Source organism: Rhinopithecus bieti, unplaced genomic scaffold (assembly GCF_001698545.2).
Source record: "Rhinopithecus bieti isolate Rb0 unplaced genomic scaffold, ASM169854v2 scaffold_5051, whole genome shotgun sequence".
Classification (NCBI taxonomy): domain Eukaryota; kingdom Metazoa; phylum Chordata; class Mammalia; order Primates; family Cercopithecidae; genus Rhinopithecus; species Rhinopithecus bieti.
In genome coordinates, this window is record NW_016804599.1 from 416,165 (window position 1) to 439,254 (window position 23,090).

A 23,090-nucleotide genomic window follows, 5' to 3' on the forward strand; every position below is an offset into this window, starting at 1 on the left:
ATAATCTTGTCACATGGAACAACCAAGATAGAAATCACTCATAAGAATAATAGCTAAGACTCAAGTACATGGTCTCATGTGAAGGAAAAGGCAATTTCTTCTCATCTGTTAATATAAAGTTAACAGCTGCTCACAAAGGATTTACTAACGCCTTCAAACAATATGTGGCAGTGAAAAAAGAGCTGAAATCATTACCGTCACCTGCTCTAGAAAAAATTTCATTTCTTGCAGAGAATAAGAAAATCAAAAGACCTTCTGGGAAAGAGTAGATCCAGGGCAATCACTTTAGAAGAAAACTATAGAACACTTAATATTAACATGTAACTGTGGTTCTAAGTAGGCAAATACAGATGGTCCCTGACTTGGTTTGACTTAGGGTTTTTCAACTTTACAATGGTGCTCATACAACCATTCTGTTTTTCACTTTCAGTACAGTGGTCAATAAACCATATGAGATATCCAACACTTTATTATAAAACAGGCTTTGTGTTAGATGATTTTGTAGGCTGCAGATGATTTTGTAGCCAACTGTAGGCTAATGTAAGTGTGCTGAGCATGGTTAAGGTAGGTTAGGCTAAGTGATTGTGTTCAGTAGGTTAGGTGTATTAAATGCATTTTCAACTTATATTTTCAACTTCATATGACATATGACAACTTCATAAAAACTGATTTCAATTTATTTTGTACATTACACTTGGATCTGTCCTAAATGTAAGTTGGAAATGAAACCTTAAACCTATTTCAAATATATTTTTGAGGTGATCATGGCATCTGGTGGGCAGGACTTTGATAATAATCTTATCACATGGAACAAATCAACATAGAAATCACTCATAACCCATATGATGTGTGTAATTGCATCATAAGTTAAGCAGCATCTGTATATGAAAGGAGAATCAAGCCTCTTCTCCTAGAATATGCATTTAAATGGACAGACGTAACCAAAGCAAACATTCAGAATAAGGGCAATTTTTTTTCTTCCGAATAAATTTTTGTAAGAGGTTAACAGTACACTTACCACTAAGATGTCAATTTCCCTAAAGACTTGCCAGGGGACTCTTTCAGGACAGCTTCATCAAAGGCACTAAGGAAAAACTGCTGCTTCAAGGGATCTACAAGCTTCATTTTGAGCTACAAAGTTCTGGCAATTTGCAAATACAACTTTAAATGCTTATGTTGTGGGTGGAGGATCAGGGAAGAAAAATCCACGTAGGTGGTCAGCGTTTCACAGCTCTCAGGATATAAAAGGCCAACTCCCATAAGAGCTGCCACTTCGCAGGGTGGTGGGAGGCTAAGTTATTCCACCTCTCTCACTGCTGCGGGGTGAGTGTGCCACTATCCCTGAAAACTGATAAGACTACCCAAAAAGGACTTGGCTTGAAGTTAACTTTTTTTGGTTCCTATTCAAATGTGTTTTAAATTGTAAAAATGCTAACAGGCTTTTAAATTGTTTCCTCAAAGATGTATTTTCCAGCCTGTAGTTTCTGAAGAGTCAGCCACAGGAAATGCTCATTAAGAAGGTTACTCTCTAATTTAAAAATGTATAAATAAAAGCTGAATAAAATTAGTTGCTGAAGTAAGCATACAGACAAATTCTCCTGTTTGAAAATGCTTTATATAACAGGCACTTTGGACAACTTTGGATTCAGACACTGTGTTTGACTTAAGGGAGTATATATCACCTCAAGTAGCCACATCAGCTAACCAAGGAAGTTGTACAATTTAAAATATTTAAACCCAGTGAGTCTGGCAATGTACGTTCATTTAATCCTTTAAAAGGAAGATATTTGAAATGTGTGTAACGTCACAGAGAATATAAACATAATTTATTTAATAAACGCGAATAAACTCAGCATATAATACATTCTTTCGAGGCCATTCTTTGGCAGAAGCTTAACGTTGTTATAGATTTGGCTTGAAATCGTACAATCTACTTTTTTTATAAACACCAGATGAAAATGGGATAAGAATGCTGGGAGGAAATGATGAATGCAGGAGACGTAAGACTATTTGGATAAATAGTCTTTACCAAGGACTTCATTTGCTGAACTTGGGACTGGTGTTCCTTCTTTTTCTGAGTCCACGGTGTCTAAAATAAAGGAACTGAACGTGCTGTACAGGCCACAGAAGTCATATCCGTTGAGTTAGCAGACCAAAGGGCACCACGGACCAGTGCTCAAGCAACACTCGAAAAGTACTATCCTGGCTCGCGCTTTCATTTACCTTACAAATGAGTTTCTGACCTTGCTTGTTATGGCAGGAAGACTGGAATGGTGATTAAAGTATACTGCCAACAGAAATTTGGCTAGTTTTTGAAAACTATGGAAAAGGAGCAGGAATTTACAATGCAAACGTATCTTAACAGCCTATATAATTTTTATGTTAAATGACTTCTAATTATTTAGTAAAGTGTTTGAGCTAATGCTAATGGAGCGAAACCAACAATCGTAACCTCATTTCATTAAACTGCACTACAGAAGCCATGGCTCAAACAAATGTGTTTACATCAAGCTGATTATAAAATGATTTCCCAGAACTAAAATTGCACATCTAAGACTGAAATCAAACACCACGCAAAATGGCGTACAAATATACTTGAGAAACTTTGAAAATCCTGAATTTTATGGGTAAAGCAAAGCCATAATACCTAGATGGGTATAAAGCCTTCTTGTCTTTGAAGAGTTCACTGGCTTCTAGTTTCTCTTCATAAATAAGTTTCTGCTGGTCTGTGAATTGGTCCCTGTATTTTTTACACTGTGAGATATGAGAAGAAAGAAACAAAACATCATTTATATAAACAAATCATTATTCATTCTTAAATATGCTAAGACAATTTACCAGCAAGAAGAGTAAGGGAGAAAGTGTACAAAACATTCACTAAAAGGCCAAAACATTTTCCCTTGTGGGTTTTAAAAGTTTATCCTGGAAAATGTCAGAGTATTATTTGTATTGCAGAACCTGGGATGCTTCTTCAAAACACACCAGGGTCTAGTGGGCATGAGCTTTGCAAGTACTATTTCCTCCCACTATGTCAGTCCTTGGAAATCCTCTAGTCCTGCGGCTGTCACTCTAGTTCTAGAGAGACTCACAGGAAAAATATTGTGCATCACAATCCACTAAGCACATTTTCACACACATACACACACAGAAAATTGACATAAAAGCATCACAAAACAATACTCAATCTTTTCTATATATTGTACACTCTGTTATTTTCTATTCTGTTGCATTTCATTGAAAAACACTGGCAGTAATCTACTAAATTGATTTCATGACCCACAAATATGCTATGACCTACAGTTTGAAAACCACTGCTCCAAATCCCCCCACTACCATTTTACAATAGGGACGAGGGACCTGAGATATCCCCTTTCACTCTGTTCCTGAAGCTGCAATGAGAGGAGACAGTGGCCAGAGGAGCAGGGCCAGGTTTTTTAGATGAGCATTCCTAGAAATTCAGTTACAGGTGGGGTCAAGTGCTACTGAAATAACTGCATGAAGAAATGTTAGCACTGCTGCTGACCCTTTTCCATGGAAAGGCTCCCTTCAGGAATAAACAGCCCTCATCTCCCACCTCCAATCCAATGGAGGAATGGGTGAGATCGCAAAGCCAGGGGAGAGCAGAGGTGGTGCAGATCCCCAGCACTGGGCGCTCCCTGTCATTATTTATGAAAACAGTTTCTGGGTTAGACTCAAAAAAGGAGACAAGCCATTAGGACGTTCACGAATCTCGCCAAATTGGCTGTTAGAGAACAGAAGTCAGACTCCAGTTCCTTATGTTGTACGGTACCACTTATCAAGCTAATCAGTGATAATGTCACTCTATACATATATGACTCTGATAAAAAACAAGCCCACCCTGCTGGGCAGGAAAGCTTCCTGGAGGATGTATGCACTGAGCTTTCATCTACTAAATACACGCCCTTCCATCTAATGATTTTATTACATCTGATAACTGCATATATTTAACATTTCACATATCAACTGACAAGGTTATCGAAATAAGGTCAACATCTATACAAGTGCCCCACGTGCTCCACGCTGGGAAACATCTAAATTACATGCCATATTCTCATATAAAATCAGAGAGCTAAAATAAAAGGCAATATAAAACAGATTTCCAGCTTCCCTGTAATTTAGATAGAGGATGTGTTACTATCTTTAGGGATAGGGAAAAGCCTTTTTTCCCACCCATCAAAGTGTGTGTGTTCACATGCATTATCTGATTATGTGTTCTGTACATCTGATAAAGTAAACTCTTCGATCTGCAGGATTTAACTCTGTTGCCTGAAGGTGTCCGAATTTTATGATTTCTCTGTCCTACCGTATTCCTTTAGACAAAGAGAAAAACATATGAACAAAAAACTGAACTACTTGAGAGCAGCTGGAACCTGGAATGGAAAGAAAATGCAGCCCTGTGCTCCCCGTTCCAGCCAGGGCCGAGAGGCGACTGCACAGGGAACACTTGGGCTGGTGTGGTGGCTCTCACAGAAACTCAATATGGTGCATGGGGGAAAATCACCAAAGTTCTCAAGTAATCCTCTTTGAGGTAAAGGAAGAATGTGTTACAGTTTTGATTTTATGTTAAGTTTTCAAACACTCAAAATAAGTAAGAAAGTGTCTGAAAAGATGTAACATGACATTTTTTACCCTCCACAAGTGGAAAATCCTTTTTAGCTCCTTGTGAGTAGAATCCAAGAATAAGTAAGGTCTTGAGGGCCAATTCTTGTCTATTGGAGATAAGGAAGGCATCTTATTTTCATTTCCAAGAAGTATTTTGCACCTGTGTTGGGTTTGACAGAAAATATTACGTGAGGAAAATATACCACAAAAGACACTGTTTTATATACATCATGATCAACTAAACCAGACGATAGTGGAATTTATTTAACTTTGGAATTTATAAAACGGTAACTCATCTGGGAAGTCTCTATTCCACTCTTTCATAATGGCTGGGGAAATATGAGTTCCACCAAATGGTTAAGAGATAAGAGGAATACTAATGCTAACACTCATATTAACACTAATACTAACGCCAGCCGGCTCTATAGAGCTGTATTGTCTAAAACGCAGCCACTAGTCACACAGGCTATTTATATTTACATTTTAGGTAATTAAAATTAAATTTAAAAATCCAGTTCCTCAGTCACACTAGTTACACTTCAAGTGCTTAATAACCACATGAGGCTAGTGGCCGGCTACTCTATTGTACCTCAAAGTTATAGGGCGTTTTCCTCACTGCAGAAAGCTCTACTGGACAGTGTTGTTCTAGAGTACGTGATACGTGCCCAGCCCTGCACTCTATCATTACTTCATTTTAATCCTCACAACAACTCTATGAGGCTAGTGCCATTATTATCCCCATTTTACAGATGAGAAAATGAGGCTCACTGAAGTCAGAATTTGCTCAAGTCACAAATCTCTAAGCGACAGTGGAGGCTGACTCCAGAGTTTGCAGTCTGTTCAGCACTACATATACCTCTCTGAAAGACGGAGAACTCCAGAGTCCCTGCGGGTGGAGCTGCACAGCCTGGCTCCCGGTCACCCCTCTCCCCACTAATTTGCTTGCCAGCCTTGCCCTGCCATAGCTCATGGCAGTTTCACAGGGTAAGGCCCTGGCTTTCTTGAGTCTACTTTCCCCCAAAAGTTCTCTCTGTCAAATAAGACAAACATTGTATTAATAATATACGGGCCACTAAAAACTCTTTCTGACACAATTCTACCTGAATTTGGGAGACGATTTCAAAAGATTACTTACTCTCAGTGTCACAGCTATGATTTAATTATTATTTAAAAAGTCACGTCTGTCATTTAAGAGAAGGCACATTTTATGGAGTTGGTGATATTAAGTGGGTAATTCCATAATGCTAATTAGCCACACACATAAAGTGTCAACTTACAATTCTCTGAAGCGTGAACTCATAGATTTTCTTTCCAGCATTGGCTCTGAAGAATTTCCTGTATTCTCTACGTACCTTTAAAAAGAAGACGCAGGTTGCAGTGGTTAACGTGTGGCTGGTACAGGTGCATAATGATACACCTCTATTAAAAATGAAAAAGTGTCAAACAAGTCAACTTATAAGTGTCTTTTCTGGATTTAGTACAATAATTGAAGCACATTCACATAGTGGATCTTAAGTCAGAGAGAAAGAAATTGAGAGATGATAAATGATGAAACCAGAATGAACTGATGTTTTAAATCCTCTTAGTAGTTTCTGAAGAATCTGATGATTTGACAAGAAACATTTTACAGGCACAGCTGCAAACTCATCCCAAATTAAAATACATTAAAAAACTATATAAAATAATGTTCTCTTCAGATTGTTTTGTAAAAGGCAAAAAGAAAAAAAAAATGTCTGAAGAATTGTATCAGTTTCCAAAAGCCTTGCATAGAAGATCAGGCTTTAGTACTACACACTGAGAACTGAATATGGCTAAAATAAGAATTTAAAAGAAGCTTTGAAACTACCATTACCTTCCATTTCATTGTATTAATTTTTCTCTATCATCTCTACTCTCACCAAACTTTATACTTAATGCTATCCGAGCACTTAAAACATCATATTATAGTTTTAGTTCACACATTTTTTCCTTGCTACATTGTCATATTTACTTCATATACTAATGTCTAACAAATAACAGTAACTAAGTGGAGTGTTTGCATAACAAATGAATAAATTATATAGTTAAATTTTGAAACTGAGGGAAATATATCTTTATTTATTACCATCCAGATATAAATGGGAGAGTTAGAATTTAGCAAAATATTAGCCTATCTGAATAATTCAGACATTGCATATCTTTTTTCTTTTCTCTCTAGTTTTCTAGGTTTAACTGCACATGTTCAAAATATTTCTACATTAGGGGATGTAAGCCAGTAATCTTCTAAACAAATTCAGTTTATAGATAAATGTTTTGTATGCATATTTGTAAGTTAAGAACTTAATATAATAATTCTGCAGATTTCTCTTAAAGTTGTCTAAGATCTAGCAACATTGAGGCCTAGTCCTATAAAATAAGGGCCAGGGAGACCAAAGCAGCTGCTGTTGCCTTTAGATGAGACATGCATGCTCCAAACTACACAAGTCCCCCTTGCTCCTGATCCACCTCCCATCTGCTGCTTTCTTCATCTGTGTGACCAACCCGGTCCCTCAGCATTTGCACACCAGACCCATTCTCTACATCTAAAGATTATTAAGGTTTAAAAACTGTAACATATACCATATGGGCAGTTTTTCCTTTTACAGGCATACCTCATTTTAATGCACTCTGCAGACATTGAGGTTTTACAAATTGAAGGTTCGTGGCAACCCTGCATCAAACAAGCCTATTGGCACCATTTTTCCAACAGCATGTGTTCATTCTGTGTCTCTGTGTCACAATCTGGTAATTCTCACAATATTTCAAACTTTTTCATTATTATTCTATCTGTAAGATGGTGAACTTAAGAGACAGTGTGTGTATTCTGACTGCTCCACCCACTGGCCGTTCTCTCATCTCTCTCCCTCTCCTCGGGCCTCCCTTATTCCCCAAGACACAGCAATACAGAAATTAATTAATATTGAATTAATAACCCTATAATGGCTTCTCAGTGTTCAAGTGAAAGGAAGGGTCACAAACTTCTCACTTTAAATTGAAAGCTAGAAATGGTTAAGCTTAGTGAGGAAGGCATGTCAACAGCTGAGGCAGTCCAAAAGCTAGGACCCTTGTGCCAAACAGCCAAGTTATAAATGCAAAGGAAACATTCTTGAAGGAAATTAAAAGTGTTATTCCAGTGAACACACAAATGACAAGAAGGTGAAACAGCCTCATTGCTGATAAGAAAACTTTAGTGGTCTAGATATAAGATCAAACCAGCCACAACATTCCTCTAAGCCAAGACCTAATCCAGAGCAATGTCCTAACTCTCTTCAATTCTAAGAAGGCTGAGAGAGGTGAGGAAGCTGCAGAAGAAAAGTTTATTAACTTTTCATCAGGGTTAAGGAAAGAAGCTGCAAGTGCTGATATAGAAGCTGCAGAAAGTTATCCAGGAGATCTAGCTAGATCACTGATGAATGCGGCTACATTCAACAACAGATTTCCAATGTAGACAAAACAGCCTTCTATTGGAAGAAGATGCCATCTAGACTTTGATAGCTAGAGGAGAAGCTAATGTCTGGCTTCAAAGGACAGGCTGATTATCTTGTTATAGGATAATACAGCTACTAACTTTAAGCTGGAACTAATGCTCATTCACCATTAGAAAAATCCTACAGCTTAAGAATTATGCTAAATCTACTCTGCCTGTGTGCTCCATAAATGGAACAACAAAGCCTAGATGATAGCACATCTGCTTAGAGCACCGTTTACTGACTATCTTAAGCCCCATATTGAGACCCACTGCTCAGAAAAGAGATAACTTTCAAAATATTAATTCACACTGACAAGGCACCTGGTCACCCAAGAGCTCTGATGGATACATACAAGGAGATTAATGTTTTCACACCTGCTAACACTACGTCCACTCTGCAGCTCATGGATCAAGGAGTAATTCCCAGTCTTATGATTTAAGAAATACATTTTTTAAGTCTATACCTGCCACAGACAGTGATTCCTCTGGTGGATCTGGGCAAAGTATATTAAAAACTTTCCAGAAAAGAATCATCATTCTGGGTGCCATTAAGAACATTCGAGATTCATGGGAGGAGGTCAAAACAGCCACATTAATAAAAGTTTGGAAGAAGTTGATTCCAACTCTCATGGATGACTTGGAGGGGGCTCAAAACTTTAGTGGAGGAAGTAACTGCAGATGTGGCGATATATCAAGAGAACCAGAATTAGAAGTGAAGCCTGAAAATGGGACTGAATTGCTGCAATCTCAAGATAAGATGTAAATGAACAAGGAGTTGCTTCTTACGGATGACGAAAGAAAGTAGTTTCCTGAGATGGAATCTACTCCTGATGAAGATGCTGTGAACACTGTTGAAATGACAACAAAGGATCTGGAATATTCCATAAGCTTAGTTGACAAAGCCAGTGATAAGGTTTGAGAGGATTAATTCCAATTTTGAAAGAAGTTCTACACTGGGTAAAATACTATCAAATGCCAACATATGCTATATAGAAATCTTTCAGGAAAGGAAATCAATCTATGTGGCAAACTTCATTGTTGTCTTGTTTTAAGAAACTGCCATAGCCACCACAACCTTCAGCAGCCACATCAGTCAGCAGCCATCGACATCAAGACAAGAGAAGACTCTCCACCAGGAAAAATATTACAACTTGCTAAAGGCTCAGATGATGGTTAGCATTTTTTAGCAATAAAGTATTTGTAAAGTATGTACTTTGGCGTTTTAGACATAATGCTATTAGACACTTAATAGACTATAGTAGAGATAGCGTAAACATAACTTTTGTTTGCACTGGAAAACAAAACATTTGTGTGATTCACTTTATTGTGATATTTACTTTATTGTAGAGATCTAGAACTGAGCCTGCAATGTCTCTGAGGTATGCCTGTATTCATATTCTAGTTACTGATTACCATTTGCCTTTTAGCCACGGAGTTGTCAGATCCACAAACATTTCTAATCTCAAACTAAGGTGAGAAGGGACAAGGAGAAGAAAAATGTTACCTAACAATTGGCTCCTGAAATTATAATAGCATATGAGAAGTTACGTAAGAATATGTCCTTAAAAATATACCTGAAGTCCTACTATATTTAGTTGAGCTTCATTATAACTGAGCTCATTGCTACATGCATTTTGATATTCCACAGGGCAGGTTATTTCTCCCAAAATACAACTACAGACCTTTAAAGCCCAGTGACAACATGCTGGCATATATGATGGTGCCCCCTGGGGGAAATGGGAGTCTTAAAAAGGCTCACTGCACTTTGTAATTATTTCCACAAGAAAAGTCAATCATTTGAGAGGGCAAAACTATCATTCATATTACCATGATTCTCTTTTAGAAAAAAAAAAAATACAAAATTATTACATTCTTGGACTTCAAGTTTGATCTTATTTCATACAATACTGGTAATATAGTAAAGTACTTCCGTTTTGTTGGAGACTGAGAGGAAGAAAGTTATGTCTAGAGTAAGCCCAGTTAGCTTCTGCTAAAATAATATTCCCCTACAAACTGAATGTGCTTTGTAAGTTGGTAGTGCACACCCCTAATGCAAAAATGTTCTGAAATCATATGCAGTTAAACCCAGAAAACTGAAGACAAATGTATTACTGATGGACATCATTTTATAGAGTAAAAATCCTGATTCAATGTTAATTTTCCTTCCTGTTATGAAAATTAGAATGCAAATTAGAGGATGTGAATTAAATGGGAAAATGTTTACTTTTGTTTGACTTTAAAGAAACCGGTTATAGAGCTTGTTTGGAGTTCTTCGAACAGAACATCTATTAAAATTCATATTTAAGTTACCTCTTCATTACTTCAAATATTACTTGGTGAATACTCAGTATAATCAAAAAGGATAATTTACTAAAATTTATAGGCCGAAGTTGCAGAAAAAAATGCAGATTATTCAAAGCAGGATTCAGGGATATTTCTAATGGTTGTTCAGATTTAGAGTCAATGATCTCTCAGATAATATTCAAATATTTAGAGTAAGATTAAATATCATAGGATTAAAGTAAAAATAATGATAAGAAATACTGTCAAAAAAGGGGCCTAATTATCCCCCAAAGGCAATATGGATGGCTTCCTATGGTGATTAATTATTGAATTTGGAAGACCAGATCGTTACATGGCGTAAAGAATATTCTAAAGCCTTTTCAGAGCTTGGAGTTATTTACTTATGTGTAGTTCTGGACACATAAGTGTACCCTACTGTAGTAAGCACACTTTGAAATAAACCCTGCCATAATCACAAGGTATTTGAATTCGAGGTTCTCTTTAACATGAATGATCCACTGGTCTCTGAATCTATGATCTTATTAATCAAAATCTGTAAGCTTAGTGATGCAAGACCCTTTGGTTCCTGCACTGAACAATTAGAACAATGGTCGCTCTGAAGAAAGCTCTACTCCAGGCAGCCATTATTGGGGCAGAATTGGCATAAAAAGGGAAACAAAAGCCTGACATCCCTAGGCTGGTCAGTGTGGATGTAGGGCAGCTTTGAGCTCAACTATTGTAACCGTGTCTCACAGATTTTAAAAAAACAACTTTACACTCATAAAGATAACAAACTAGAACTTTGATAACATAGTATCTTGAATAAAACATGCCATATTGCTATTACATTAAACCCATTATTTAAAGAAATAGAAATCACAAAATCAGAAAAAAAATTAGTGTATAGGTTTCTTCTGAAAAACGTAAAAAAATTAAGCAAGATGACATTCTACAAGACTGTGCAGACCATCAGCAAGCATAATCAGTCGTTTTCTCAGGGTTAGTAGGTGCTAGGCTTTATGAAGTTCACCCTGGACAGAAACAAGTGGTTGAGGAAGTACCTTCAGTCCAAGCCAGTAAGCCCAAATGACAGCAACTGCATGCTTACGCCTAGCCTCCTCCTTCAAGCGTTTCAATTCCCTTCGAGCCTAGAATGTTTTAGATAGTAAATAAAAGAGACAGCCCAATGCAGACAGCACAAATGACCAGAAAAAGATACCCCACCAAACAGAAGAGCCAATTTATGAATAAGGATTTCAGAATGACAGAAGAACAGTGCATAATAATTCAAACCCAAAGAATTGGTGCCAGGCTGGTGCAGCGCTTGTATTTTCAGTGCACTGAGATTCTGTTCCAGAGGAGGGCAATCTGTGTGGTTCCCAAGGAAATCATTTCCCACCCCTTACTTCCATTCTTTTTCTTTTCTCTTCCTTGTTCTCTCTCCCTGTTTGCTGCCTTCTCTACACCCTTTCACTCCCATATCAAAGCCTTCAAAGTCTGAGTAACAGCCCTAATGACGTCATTAGAATCCCCTTTGCTGACAGCACATTGGGCTGAAGAAGCTATGCACTCCTGTCTGAGTTCATCCCTTTGGATGGAAAAAAGATAACTCTTGTGAACAATCATTTAGAAAACTGGGAGGAAAAAAGGTTATTTCTCTGAAGTGCAAACAAAAACCAAAACTAACAAAACTCAAAAATTACTTCTAGTCAAAAAATGAAAAGTGGCATGTATAAAAATTCAGTTTTAGCTAAGGTCCCCAAAGTGAAATATACTGAAGACTGAAGCAATTATAGATTAAACTTATAGGTTTAACAATTACTGTTAGGGAAAAAAAAATCTTAGACAAGCTATTCTCAAGGATATACATAGGCACTAATTGTTCAAGATATTATAGTACTGAGACTGGGAAATGAACTCACTGGATGGAGAAATCCTAGCAAGACCCATTTAAGAGTCCTTTTGCTTCCGCTACAACATTTCCCTCAGTTGACTAGAGGAACAGGTTTGCTCTTCACAGATTTTTCAGGAAAAGCACAAATGAACAACTCCGGTTAGTTTTTGGCAAATTTAGCTCTTTATTCAGGCAGATGTTGACTTTCCTCATTTTCTCACAAGATAGGCTTATAATGTTGACAAGGTGGACTTCAAAACACAGGACTCTGTTGATGTCTGTGTTTCTAACTGGAATACACATTTTTAGCAAAGATGACCTTTGATTTTCTAAGTAACAAAACATCTAAAATCTTGTCCCTTGGGGTATGTGAAATGTTCACAGAGCCCACGACTATGCCTGGGGATTAGTGAGAGTATTTCAGGAGGCCTTTGTTTCTGAAAACAAACAGCTGATGCTGAAATTCCTGGGATTCTTCAGTGGCAATTATAGCTAGCTGTGCATGAACATAGTTTTCTGTTAAATCACAGATGATAATTCTTTGCACATGTAATATTTTGCTTATAATAATCAATAGCTGCCACAGTGAGCCTAAAAAAAAACTTCATTCATAAATTAATTTTTTAAAGACGTATGTTAGAGGCATTTCCATTGTCAACATGTTGCAGAGACCGATTGAAGCCCAAACTTGAACATTCCCAACATGCGCAACCCCTCCAGAAAACCTCTAAAAAACTGCTAGCATTCATCAGTGGGGAGGGGGGAACCTAAACATGCATGTTATTTAAGAGTTGTTTTGTTTTGTTTTAAAGAGCAATGGTACTAGTGCCTTTTTAGTAAGCAATTAGTTTTATTGGCCTACGCATGCCTAAGCTTCCTATGCATACTACTGAACTAATGTTTCCAGGTGTGTTAAATCTGGCGGCTAGGACATGCACCAGTGTGAGCCACTATTAATTGCAGTCATTCATCCCCTAATAGTCTAGAGATAAGGACTGATTATTGCAGAATTCCCGGATGGAGTGTTGGGATATGTGCAACAAGTACCTTAGATCCAAGCCAGTAAGCCCAAATAACTGCAATAGCATGTTTATTCCTAGCCTCCTCCTTCAGCCGTCTCAGTTCCCTTCGCGCCTGTGATGCATTTGAAAAGGAGTTACAGAAAAGTTTAAGGCAGGAAAGGTTACTGCTGGTTTTCAATGAAGAAAGAAAAAGAGAGACACTAGTCACCACCAAATGGTAAATGCAAAAGCATGTGCCACCACCCCACAACAAAATGTTGGAAAGAGCAAGAGGCAAACACGTGCTCAGTAGCTCAAGCCAGTGAAACACTTTCTGCCCCTGAAGCCGAGGGTTTATGGTTCCACATGACATTACTGCTGACCCACCACCTTCCTGGGGGTCTCCGGCCTACCTGGGTCCCGTGCCAATATGCAGCAATGGTCGTGACTGCTTCCTTACAGCGCTTCTGATGCTTCAGTTCCCGCAGAATTTTTCGAGCCTAAAGGGCAGAATCACCCAAAAGAACGTTTAAAAAAATGGAATTGACAGTGACTTGAAAAAAAAAACCTGAAGAGATGATTGTCCTAACACCTACGATATCGTGAAAAATCACAGGTTAAAGAAGGTGAAGGTGACTAGCCCCAAACTGACTATGAGAAGGTGGACAATGAAGACATCAGCAAGCATGACAGTGTGGTTTCCACTTGATTGGAACAGCGGCTTCCCATACCCTGATACACAATAGGAAAATTTTTTGACTACAGCACCACAAGCTGGCACACAACTGTGGGATGAAACAGTTCTCAGAAGGTGGCCAGAGGATTCCAATGATCCTCTGAAGGCCACTGTATCCCTTTCCTTGTTATTGCCTGGAATGTAACTGTAGCTGTCCTTCTTATTCAAGAGATTTTTAAAACTGCAAAACCAAAATAATCTCATTGATCCCAAACCAGCGGTTTCTTTCCATTAGTTGCTGGAAACTGATCGTATGGGGGCCAGGAGGACACCTGGTTTGAAGGTGGACTTCTAGTCCTTCCTCTGAGGTCCCTAGCCTACAAACGGGGCCCCAGGGTCCAGTCATGAGGCCAGGGAAGAAGCTGCAGGCAGCAATTTCACTTACTCTGCATGTTCAGATTTGTGTTTTGCCATTTGCCATGGGACAACTACTAAGCCCTTAACTTGTCGAGGGCCTGGGCAAGGTCAGTCAGTGTTGCTGGACTCGGGACCGAGGGGCTACCCTCTGAAAGGGCTCCAGGCCTGGGCACTAGCCCTCTGGATCCAGACCATGCCACAAAATCTCCTCACAGGAAAGGGGTCAGAACATGCTCTGAAGTATCGTTGACCTAGATGAGGGATCCGTAAACTTTTTCTGTAAAGTGCTTTTGGCTCTGAAGGTCACACAGTCTATTGCTACGACTTGACTCTACCACTGTAGTGCTAGAGCAGCCAGCCAATCTGTGAAATAAATGAATGTGGCTGTGTTCCAATAAAACTTTATTTATGTACACTGAAATGTGTATTCCACAGACTTTTCATATGTCATGAAATCATCATCTTTTCCTTTTTTAAAAACAACAGTTTAAAAATATAAAAACCATTCTCAGCTTGCAGGTTGTATAACAGACAGCAGGCTGGATTTGGCCTGTGGCCTGTAGTTCATTGACCCTTGGCTTGGGGCCCATAGTTCATTGACCCTTGAACCAAGTCTTGGCAGGAAGGACCTGGAACCAGGCTGTCCACTGTGACGGCTCCCCCATGTCCCCACCACTAGTCCTGGCCAGATCTCAGGATCTTTCAGTCGTGATGGCAAGCCTGCAAGATGGTTACTGGACAGTTATGGAAGTCGCTGGGGTAGGGGTTCTGAGTATGAAAGCAATGGCTGTGAGACAGCCTTCTGTACTACAGCTTCTCTCAAAAACACGGGGCAAAGGGATATTGAAATCATGTACGGGTATTACTTCAAGGACTTCCTGCTTAGAGAACAAAAGCGCTTAAAAAGAAAGCTGGTTAGAAGGAAGTGGCCAAGACATGGTCACCAGGGTCCCTGTTTGGCCCATAATATTTATTCTTTCCATCTGACTGTCTACAGGCCAGGCAGGAGACAGAGGAGCCCTCCCCTGCAGGGTGAGCCTAAAGACATTATCCTTTGTGAAAAACCAGAAAACCCCAAATAAATAAAGCATACTTCTTTCAAACTCACCTTCCAACCCCGGATATAAGACTGAATTACTAAGGCGGAACTCTTTGTCTGCTGGTACCTCTTTTGTTGCTGTAGGATAAAAGGGGAAGATATTGGCAGTTGTAGTTACATATCTGTAACGCACACAAGGATTGAGAAAGGGTATTTGCTCACATCGTCTGACTGACTCTTAATTATCCATACTCCTTCTGGAAACCAATACATAAAGAAACCAAAATATCAAATAATCCAATAATATTACAGTTAATCCAAAGTATGCTTTAAGGATGCTGAATAAAATAATTCCTAAATGACTCAGGACACCGCATTATTATCATTACTTTCTTCGTCTCATGCTGTTATAATACAGAGTTCCACACACGGCAGATACTCAGTAAACGCATATTGAATGAAAACTCACTGAGTTCTGCATCTGCTTTTGAGTGTTCTCTCTTCTTGGTATCATTTCTCACCATGCTACTTACTGGACTCACCTCTAAACCTCCCTAGCTTCTTTTAGGTTTCCTTACTTTTACTCTGCCTCAAGCTGGAAAATCAGCTAAAAATTTAAGTAAACTGCTATCAATCAACTAAATATTTCTATATTGAGCCTCTACTATGCATAAAGCCTTTTAATAGAACCATGAGGATATAAATGTGCATCTGACTCCATCCCTGCCCTCAAGGACTTGAAGTGGACACAGGTCGACAGTATAAAGGATAAACAGTACCCTGGGAGAGATGCAGCACTGAGAGCACAAGAGGCAGGCTCAGAGGCAGCAGAGGTTACTTCCAGGTGGAGAAGGTCAAAGAAGACCTAGTGAGGCTCCCAGCTCTGGCTCAACAAGCTCAATGCCCAGAGGACTTTCTTTCTTCTAGGGCTGATGCCTTAGAGTGGAGGCTGCTGGAATACTCCCTAGAAAAGTGAGCTTTTACAGTATTCACTTTGGAATATACACTGAAACATGGGCATCCCTGATGAAAATTCACAGCATTTCAAAGTACTAAAGTCACATTATGAATTCTTCATGTTAGAAGTGCTAGATGGCTCAGCCCCCATTCTCTGAGGTGGGAGATGCCTTCCCAGGCTGCCAGGCTTTGTCTTGGAAAATCAGAGGTAATGGGTGATGGTATCAATAGATGGGCAGAGGAACAAAAAAAGGATGCCAGGGAGAAAATCCAAGAGGATCCTGGGACCTCAGACAAGGCACTCACCTTCTCTGAGCCTCAGTTTCCCCAGCTGTTAAATGAGGAGATGTAAAATCTCTAGGATTCTTCCCAGAGTAATATTCCACAGATGTATGAACAACCTACAGCTATGGTACCTGACTATCACTCTGACATCCATTTGTAACCTCTGTGTTTTTTGTTTTTTGTTTTTTAATTCATAAATGTCTTGAAAATAACTACATCTCACTTGAAAATTCATCTCTAGGAAACATGAAATATCACAAAATATGGAATAACTTAAAAGTAATCAGCAACTAAAAAGGAGCATTCAAGAAATCTTTTGAGTTATCTGGTTGACGGAAAATAATGAGTTTAATCACTGGCTTGAGTAACACGCAGTGAGCTGGTTGAGGTATGTAGTTCAAATTTTGAAAGAGATGTTAACACTAGAGCAAAGTTAATGCATTCTCTAAAACTGGGGCTATTCTTAGTTTTCATTCTACAAACTAATATTGCTTATAACTCCTGACATCATGAACTAATGATACATAGTGACATTTTAAAATCTGGTGATATTAAAGATTTATATTGGGAGAAAAGGTACAAATAATACTTAATCTTCCTGGTTCTTGGCATTGCCTGTTCTTTCTCATCCTTCTGATCAAATGGCCCCTCCCAGAAGTTTCTCCTTGACCACTCTTAGGTCACATCCCGCCTCCCCATTATTCTTTATCTCAGTTCTCTGTTTCCTTCCTAGCACTTACAACAGTCTATAATTGTTCTGATTATTTGTTTGCTTAAATGCATATTGTCTTTCACTAGATATAAGCTTTAGGAAGTCAGGAATTAGGTTGTTTTGTCCACCTTGCTAACATGTTTTAAAAATATTTGTAGAATTCAAGACAGATGAATCCAGCACACTTGTAAACTTTTCTTAATGACCTCAAAATAAGAAATTATAAAAAGGGCTCCTTAAGAACTGCTTACTTGTTGGTCCTCCCTTTCTCAGCCAAACAGAAAACAGAGCATTATGAATCTGCAGCAGAGTTAAGGATGCTACTATGTGTACAGAGGAGACTCCATGGCCACCAGGCTGGGTGACAACAGTCCAAAGTGCCTTTGCAGAATGCATACGAATGACTCTATCATTCACATGGCTGGGCAGATTCATATTTTAAGACTTATACTGCTGGTTATAATCTTAACTAGCATGAGCCATTGTAAAGATACTCTCAAGCTGATTTTCTTTAACTTAATCACTTAAGTACCTCATTAATTTGTAAAACTTCGAAATAATAAACCAAAATGTATTATGTGAGAATAGGTCAGCGTAAATTATGTCTTGATTATATACAGTCCTATAGCAAAGTCTCTTTATGGCTGAAAAAGAGGAAGAATATGAGAAAGGAGATGTGAGTGCAAATCTAATTCATTTTGTGAGAGCACAGCCCAAGTTTCAATTAACCTTAAGGCAAACCTTCAGGCTTCTCTCAAACCTGTGGTATGCCTTCAACAAAACCTCTACAATCAAGTGAGGAAGGAAATGCCAAAAAGAAACTTCATATTAATTAGGTAAACATTATTTATTATTGAATCTTTCCCCTATAGTTAACAGAGCCAGATACCTAAGGACTAAAGAGAACGCAATCCTTTAACCAACACCAGAAATCTACAAAAACATGCCATTAGCTTTCTGGAATTAAAGCCACTTTCAAAGCTGCTACAATAAAGAAAAGCCAATTACTCTGAAAAACTAGCCCAACCAAATCAAAAGTTTAAAGGACATTGTCTCTTCCAATCTGATGACCAAATTAAAAATGTATTTCCAACCAAATACAGCTAGATCAGTGAAAGGCGGTGTGGTACACTGAACTTGAGCTCTAATACTGTCTTGGATTAAAATCCCAGCTCTATCACTTATAGCTATGTGGCTGTGGGCAAATTACTTAACAGCTTAGTGTCTTAGTTTTCTCATCTTTAAAAAAAACCATTAAGAACATCCATTATTTCATGAGGTTGTTGGGAGAATTAAGTGTGTAAAAATCACATACATAGTAAGTGCATAATAAATGTTGGCAAATGAGCATTGTTATTACTGATTTAAAATGACTGAGACTCTTACCGCATATCTCCTATACCAGGCAGCAATCACAATTTGGCTTTTTTTCATTAGCAGGAAGTGTGTGCGGCATTTCCACCCCCGGTATATCTTCTGAATGAGAGTGGCCAAGTCCTCCAGGCGTTGCTTCCTCAGGTCTTCTAATTTGAATAACTAATAAGAAATGATAGATGGTCTTATTAAAAATCCTCTGAAACCTCACGGCACACCGAAAGGAATTTTCAAGAGACAAAAATGCCATCATGTTGGAGTCAATTACATTGAAAAAAAGAATTGAATAACCATATTCATTATACATGGTATGGATAATGGTCCATGAAAAAATTATTTTGATGAATTCATGAAAGACTTACAATTTTTATTCCAGTGATTCAGAATTTATGACAAATCAGAGAGGGGCTGAATTGAGCTTAAGTTTACTTATGGAAAACTAATGGAAGGCAGATGCTGGAAAATTCTCTCTTAAATGAATTAAACACTTTCCAAAATCTCAACGTTTCCAAATTACCAGTCACCTGCTATACTCATTATACTTCACACTCATCTATTCATTGACAAAAAGATTTCCTTGGGGTTCTATGAGGTATAAGGTGAAAAGTATTTTTTTACTTAAAAAAATTTTTTCATTTAGTGCTTTCCTGTATCTCTAAGTAATAGGGCTATAGTTCTTAAAATTAACATATAATTCAGGTATTACAAATACAGACTGAATTTACCTGCAGTTGCTATGAATGTTGCACTGTTGTCCTAACAGTTTCTTTGCGATTTCTTAAGTGTTGTAAACTCTGTCAGAGCAAAGACTTTGATGGTTCATAAAAAATACACATTCTTCCACTACCCCTTATCTGTCCATGCCTCTCGGTTATTTGTAGATAAACACACAAGTGTTCTGTGGCATTCATGGTAGCCTCTCATGTAATGTTATAAAGTTAAACATATTTTAAGAACTTTCCTATATGATTTCAACTTAAGTTCAGAGTGCAAAGGTTTTGGTTACATACTGTTCTTGGGTTTCGGATGAAAATCTTTGATCTACCAAAGGAGTATTCTTCCACGGGAATCTCTAATTCATTAAATAGGACCTCCACACCAGATCTAAAAAAATAAAAATAAAAACAGTGAGTTTTCTGAGTTACAAAAAGTTTTATCTTCTATCACAGTTATCAGGTTGTCAGTGGTATAAAACATAGCTTCATTTCCAAGTGTGACTGCTCTTTCAGTAATCATCCTTCTATCAAGGAATTTTCCACAAATTAAACCAAGTCCAGTAAACACTGAAAAACTAAATTTGGGTTCAGAACTATGTATTCTAAGAAAATGTGGTATTAAAGCCAATTTCTTGATTTCATTAGTAGAAGCAATACTTGTATCAAATATATGTATAACGGTGTACCAACCTGGGCCAGGAGGGTGTGCAAGAAACTCAGGTCTATTTTAAACTCACTCAGTTAATTCCTGAAAATATTTTCAACATTGTTTCTGTCCCTGAAAATACAAGCAGTCCAAGAGACAATCCCAGACCAATCGTGGGCCCTACCCAGTGGGAGCAAGAACTGGACTTGGCCCTGACCTCTCTATCCTTGACCCTGGTTTCAACATCAGTCTTTAGAACTAAACCTCACTCCACCTACCTGAGGACTAGATGCCAGGCAGGGAGTGAATACATGTTCTGTATTATGGTACCTGTTTACCATAATACTCTGGAAATTAGCAATGGGAACTGAAACAGTACCCAGATCCTACATTAAATTAGGGTATTAAATTAGGCATCAGAGACCACACCATACATCTGTAGTTTCTAGATCTTCTTATAATACAAGGTAAGTGTCCTAAGAGTGCTGATGTTCCTGTGAAAGGCCAGGTGCACTGAGAATGTGTAGGCAATACCAGTATAGTTAAATGAAAATCGCCCATATCCTGCCCATGCCCATGGAACAGGCATGTCAGCCCTCCAGCAGTACTCAGGGGCAAGCTTCTTCAGCCTGCAGAGGAGCAGCCTCTCTGATTGGTGAGAGCAGAAGGAAAGTCACTGAACAAGCAAGGTTCCATTTCTCTCCTGCAGCAGCTGCCCGTCAGTACACAGTTCTCTCTGCCCAGGGAGAGCTTGCACGACTTGGGGATGCACCACTAGGCCTGCGGTGTCCAGCACTCTGTCTGGGACTGGATGAGTAAATGCAATTCAGGACAGACAAGCTGAAAGCTGTATGGCACCAGGTCCAAGCTAAATTCTCTAATCTAGCTTTCCCAGCAGTAACACTGACATTGTGAATCCTACCTGCTTGTATTGTCTATCGATTAACTGGTACAGATCTAGGCAGAGAGAGGGACCTTCACCCACCCACTGATTCTCTCTGCAGCCAAATTTTTCATGGGAAAAGTGACAAGTGGTAATTCAACCTGTCTCTAATTCTACCCTTCTATGATTCTACACAAATATAAATGTATCAAATTACAAATCATCTCCTACGAACCTACCTTGGAAATATTCTAAAAATTAATGTTATTGCCATACAAGTCCCAAATGTGGATTTGATAAGTCTTGTTTTGACCTTAGCACAAAATGGTATCCTAATGGAAGAAGGTCCAAAACAGAGGTTATACCCAGTTTTTCATAAAATTCTGTTTTATGAATTTTATGTGGGAAAAAACCCTGTATTAGTTGACTACTTAAAACATTCATTATTAAATATGGTCACTGAATTTCTTACCTGGCTGGTCCTTTCCAATGAGGCCATGTCTGTTTACAAAGCATTTTGTATCTTTCTAGGCAAGGTTCATAGGCCTGTCTGAAGGCGTAGCCTGCCCTCCGCACTCGGACGTTCTCCAAAAGCCCCAGGTACCTGATCTGATGACACACTAGAGCCTCGGTGAAGATGTGTGCTGCTTTTTTATCATTCGGTTTGATACACCTTAAAGATTACAAAGATTTTAGGTTACAAACTGCCTCTTATGGATATAATTGTCTATGTTTTAATAAAGTATTATATATAACTGTTTCATAGCAAAACAATTATTTGTTATTCTTAAGAAACCCAGTCATTACTTTTGAAATTATTTCAAATCATTTTACAACAACCTAAAAATAAATACAATACTGCAGGCACAGTAATTTTAAAAAGAACACACTAATAAATGCAATAATGTGGATGAGTATCACTGACATTTCATTGAGTGAAAGTCCAACACAAGAGTACATGCTCTAGTTATGATTCCATTTATATCAAGTTCAAGCTAAACTAAGCCATGGTTAAAAATCAGTATTGCTGTTCCTCTGGGGAGAGGTAGTAGTCGAGGATCGACATGCAAGGGACACAAGGGAACCTTCTGAACTGATGGGAATGTTTTACCACTTGGTCTGGATGGGGTAACACAAGCACATACATCTGTAAAACTTCAAGAAGCTGTATAGTTAAGATCCATGCACTTTAATATATATGTATTATACCTCAATAAAAAGATTAAAAACACTGTTTCCTCCCTATATCTGCTCTCCTTTCTTAACAGGGCACTTTGCTGCCCAGGGAAAAGCTTTATTTTCCAACCTCCTTTGCAAGTAGGTGTGGCCAGGTGAGCAACTTCTGGCCGCTAGGATCAGAGGGGAAGTAATGTCTGCAGCCTCTAGTCAGTGTTCTTAAAAGAAGGGCACGGGCTCTCCCCTTGGTCTCCTCCAGCTTACTGCTGGCTGCAAATGTTGACATGGTGGACAGCCATCTTTGACCATGCAGATGAGGAACACGTCCAGGAAACGGCAGGGCCACAAAACAGAAGGAGCTGCCCTGTCAGCTCTGGAGTCCTCATACTTAGAAGTTACTCGAGAAATAAACATCAGTCTTGCTTAAATCATTGTTAGCTTTGGATCATACTGTAACAACCCTTGTGTCCTAATACTTAAACATTCATGATTATGGCTGCCTAACTACAACTGTGAAATTACACACTTACGTGGACAACTACATCTTAGGTTGTTTGGCATCAGTGTTACTATGCTTTCTCTTTTACCATTTATAAAAATAATGTCTACTCTCTGGCTTAAAGAAAGACGGACAAATAGATAAATGGAACAGCCTAGAAAGTTCAGACTCCCATATATACATTCAACTGATTATCAATAAAGGCCACAAAGCAAATCAATGGGAAAAGGAGACTGTTTTCTTTTCAATATGGTGTTAGTGCAACAGGATATCTACACTGGGGGGAAACAGATCTAAATATGAAATCTGAAACTACAAAGCTTCTAGAAGGAAATATACAATAATATATTCACAACCTTGGGGGTTTATTAAGATTTCTTAGAAAAACTGTAAAAATTAAAAAAAGGAGGGGAATGAAGAAG

The 23,090-nt window shown here is 38.4% G+C and overlaps 1 protein-coding gene across 1 annotated transcript in view; it reads right to left on the bottom strand.

The window, feature by feature from the left end:
• Positions 1–23,090, bottom strand: part of MYO1B (myosin IB) — a 184,390-nt gene that overhangs the window by 12,447 nt on the left and 148,853 nt on the right. Inside the window, 10 exon segments of the mRNA XM_017869353.1 lie at positions 2,648–2,754; positions 4,651–4,783; positions 5,884–5,975; positions 11,455–11,541; positions 13,335–13,421; positions 13,702–13,788; positions 15,490–15,558; positions 18,761–18,910; positions 19,759–19,852; positions 21,466–21,666. Of these exon segments, the coding sequence (XP_017724842.1) occupies positions 2,648–2,754; positions 4,651–4,783; positions 5,884–5,975; positions 11,455–11,541; positions 13,335–13,421; positions 13,702–13,788; positions 15,490–15,558; positions 18,761–18,910; positions 19,759–19,852; positions 21,466–21,666 (1,107 nt within the window).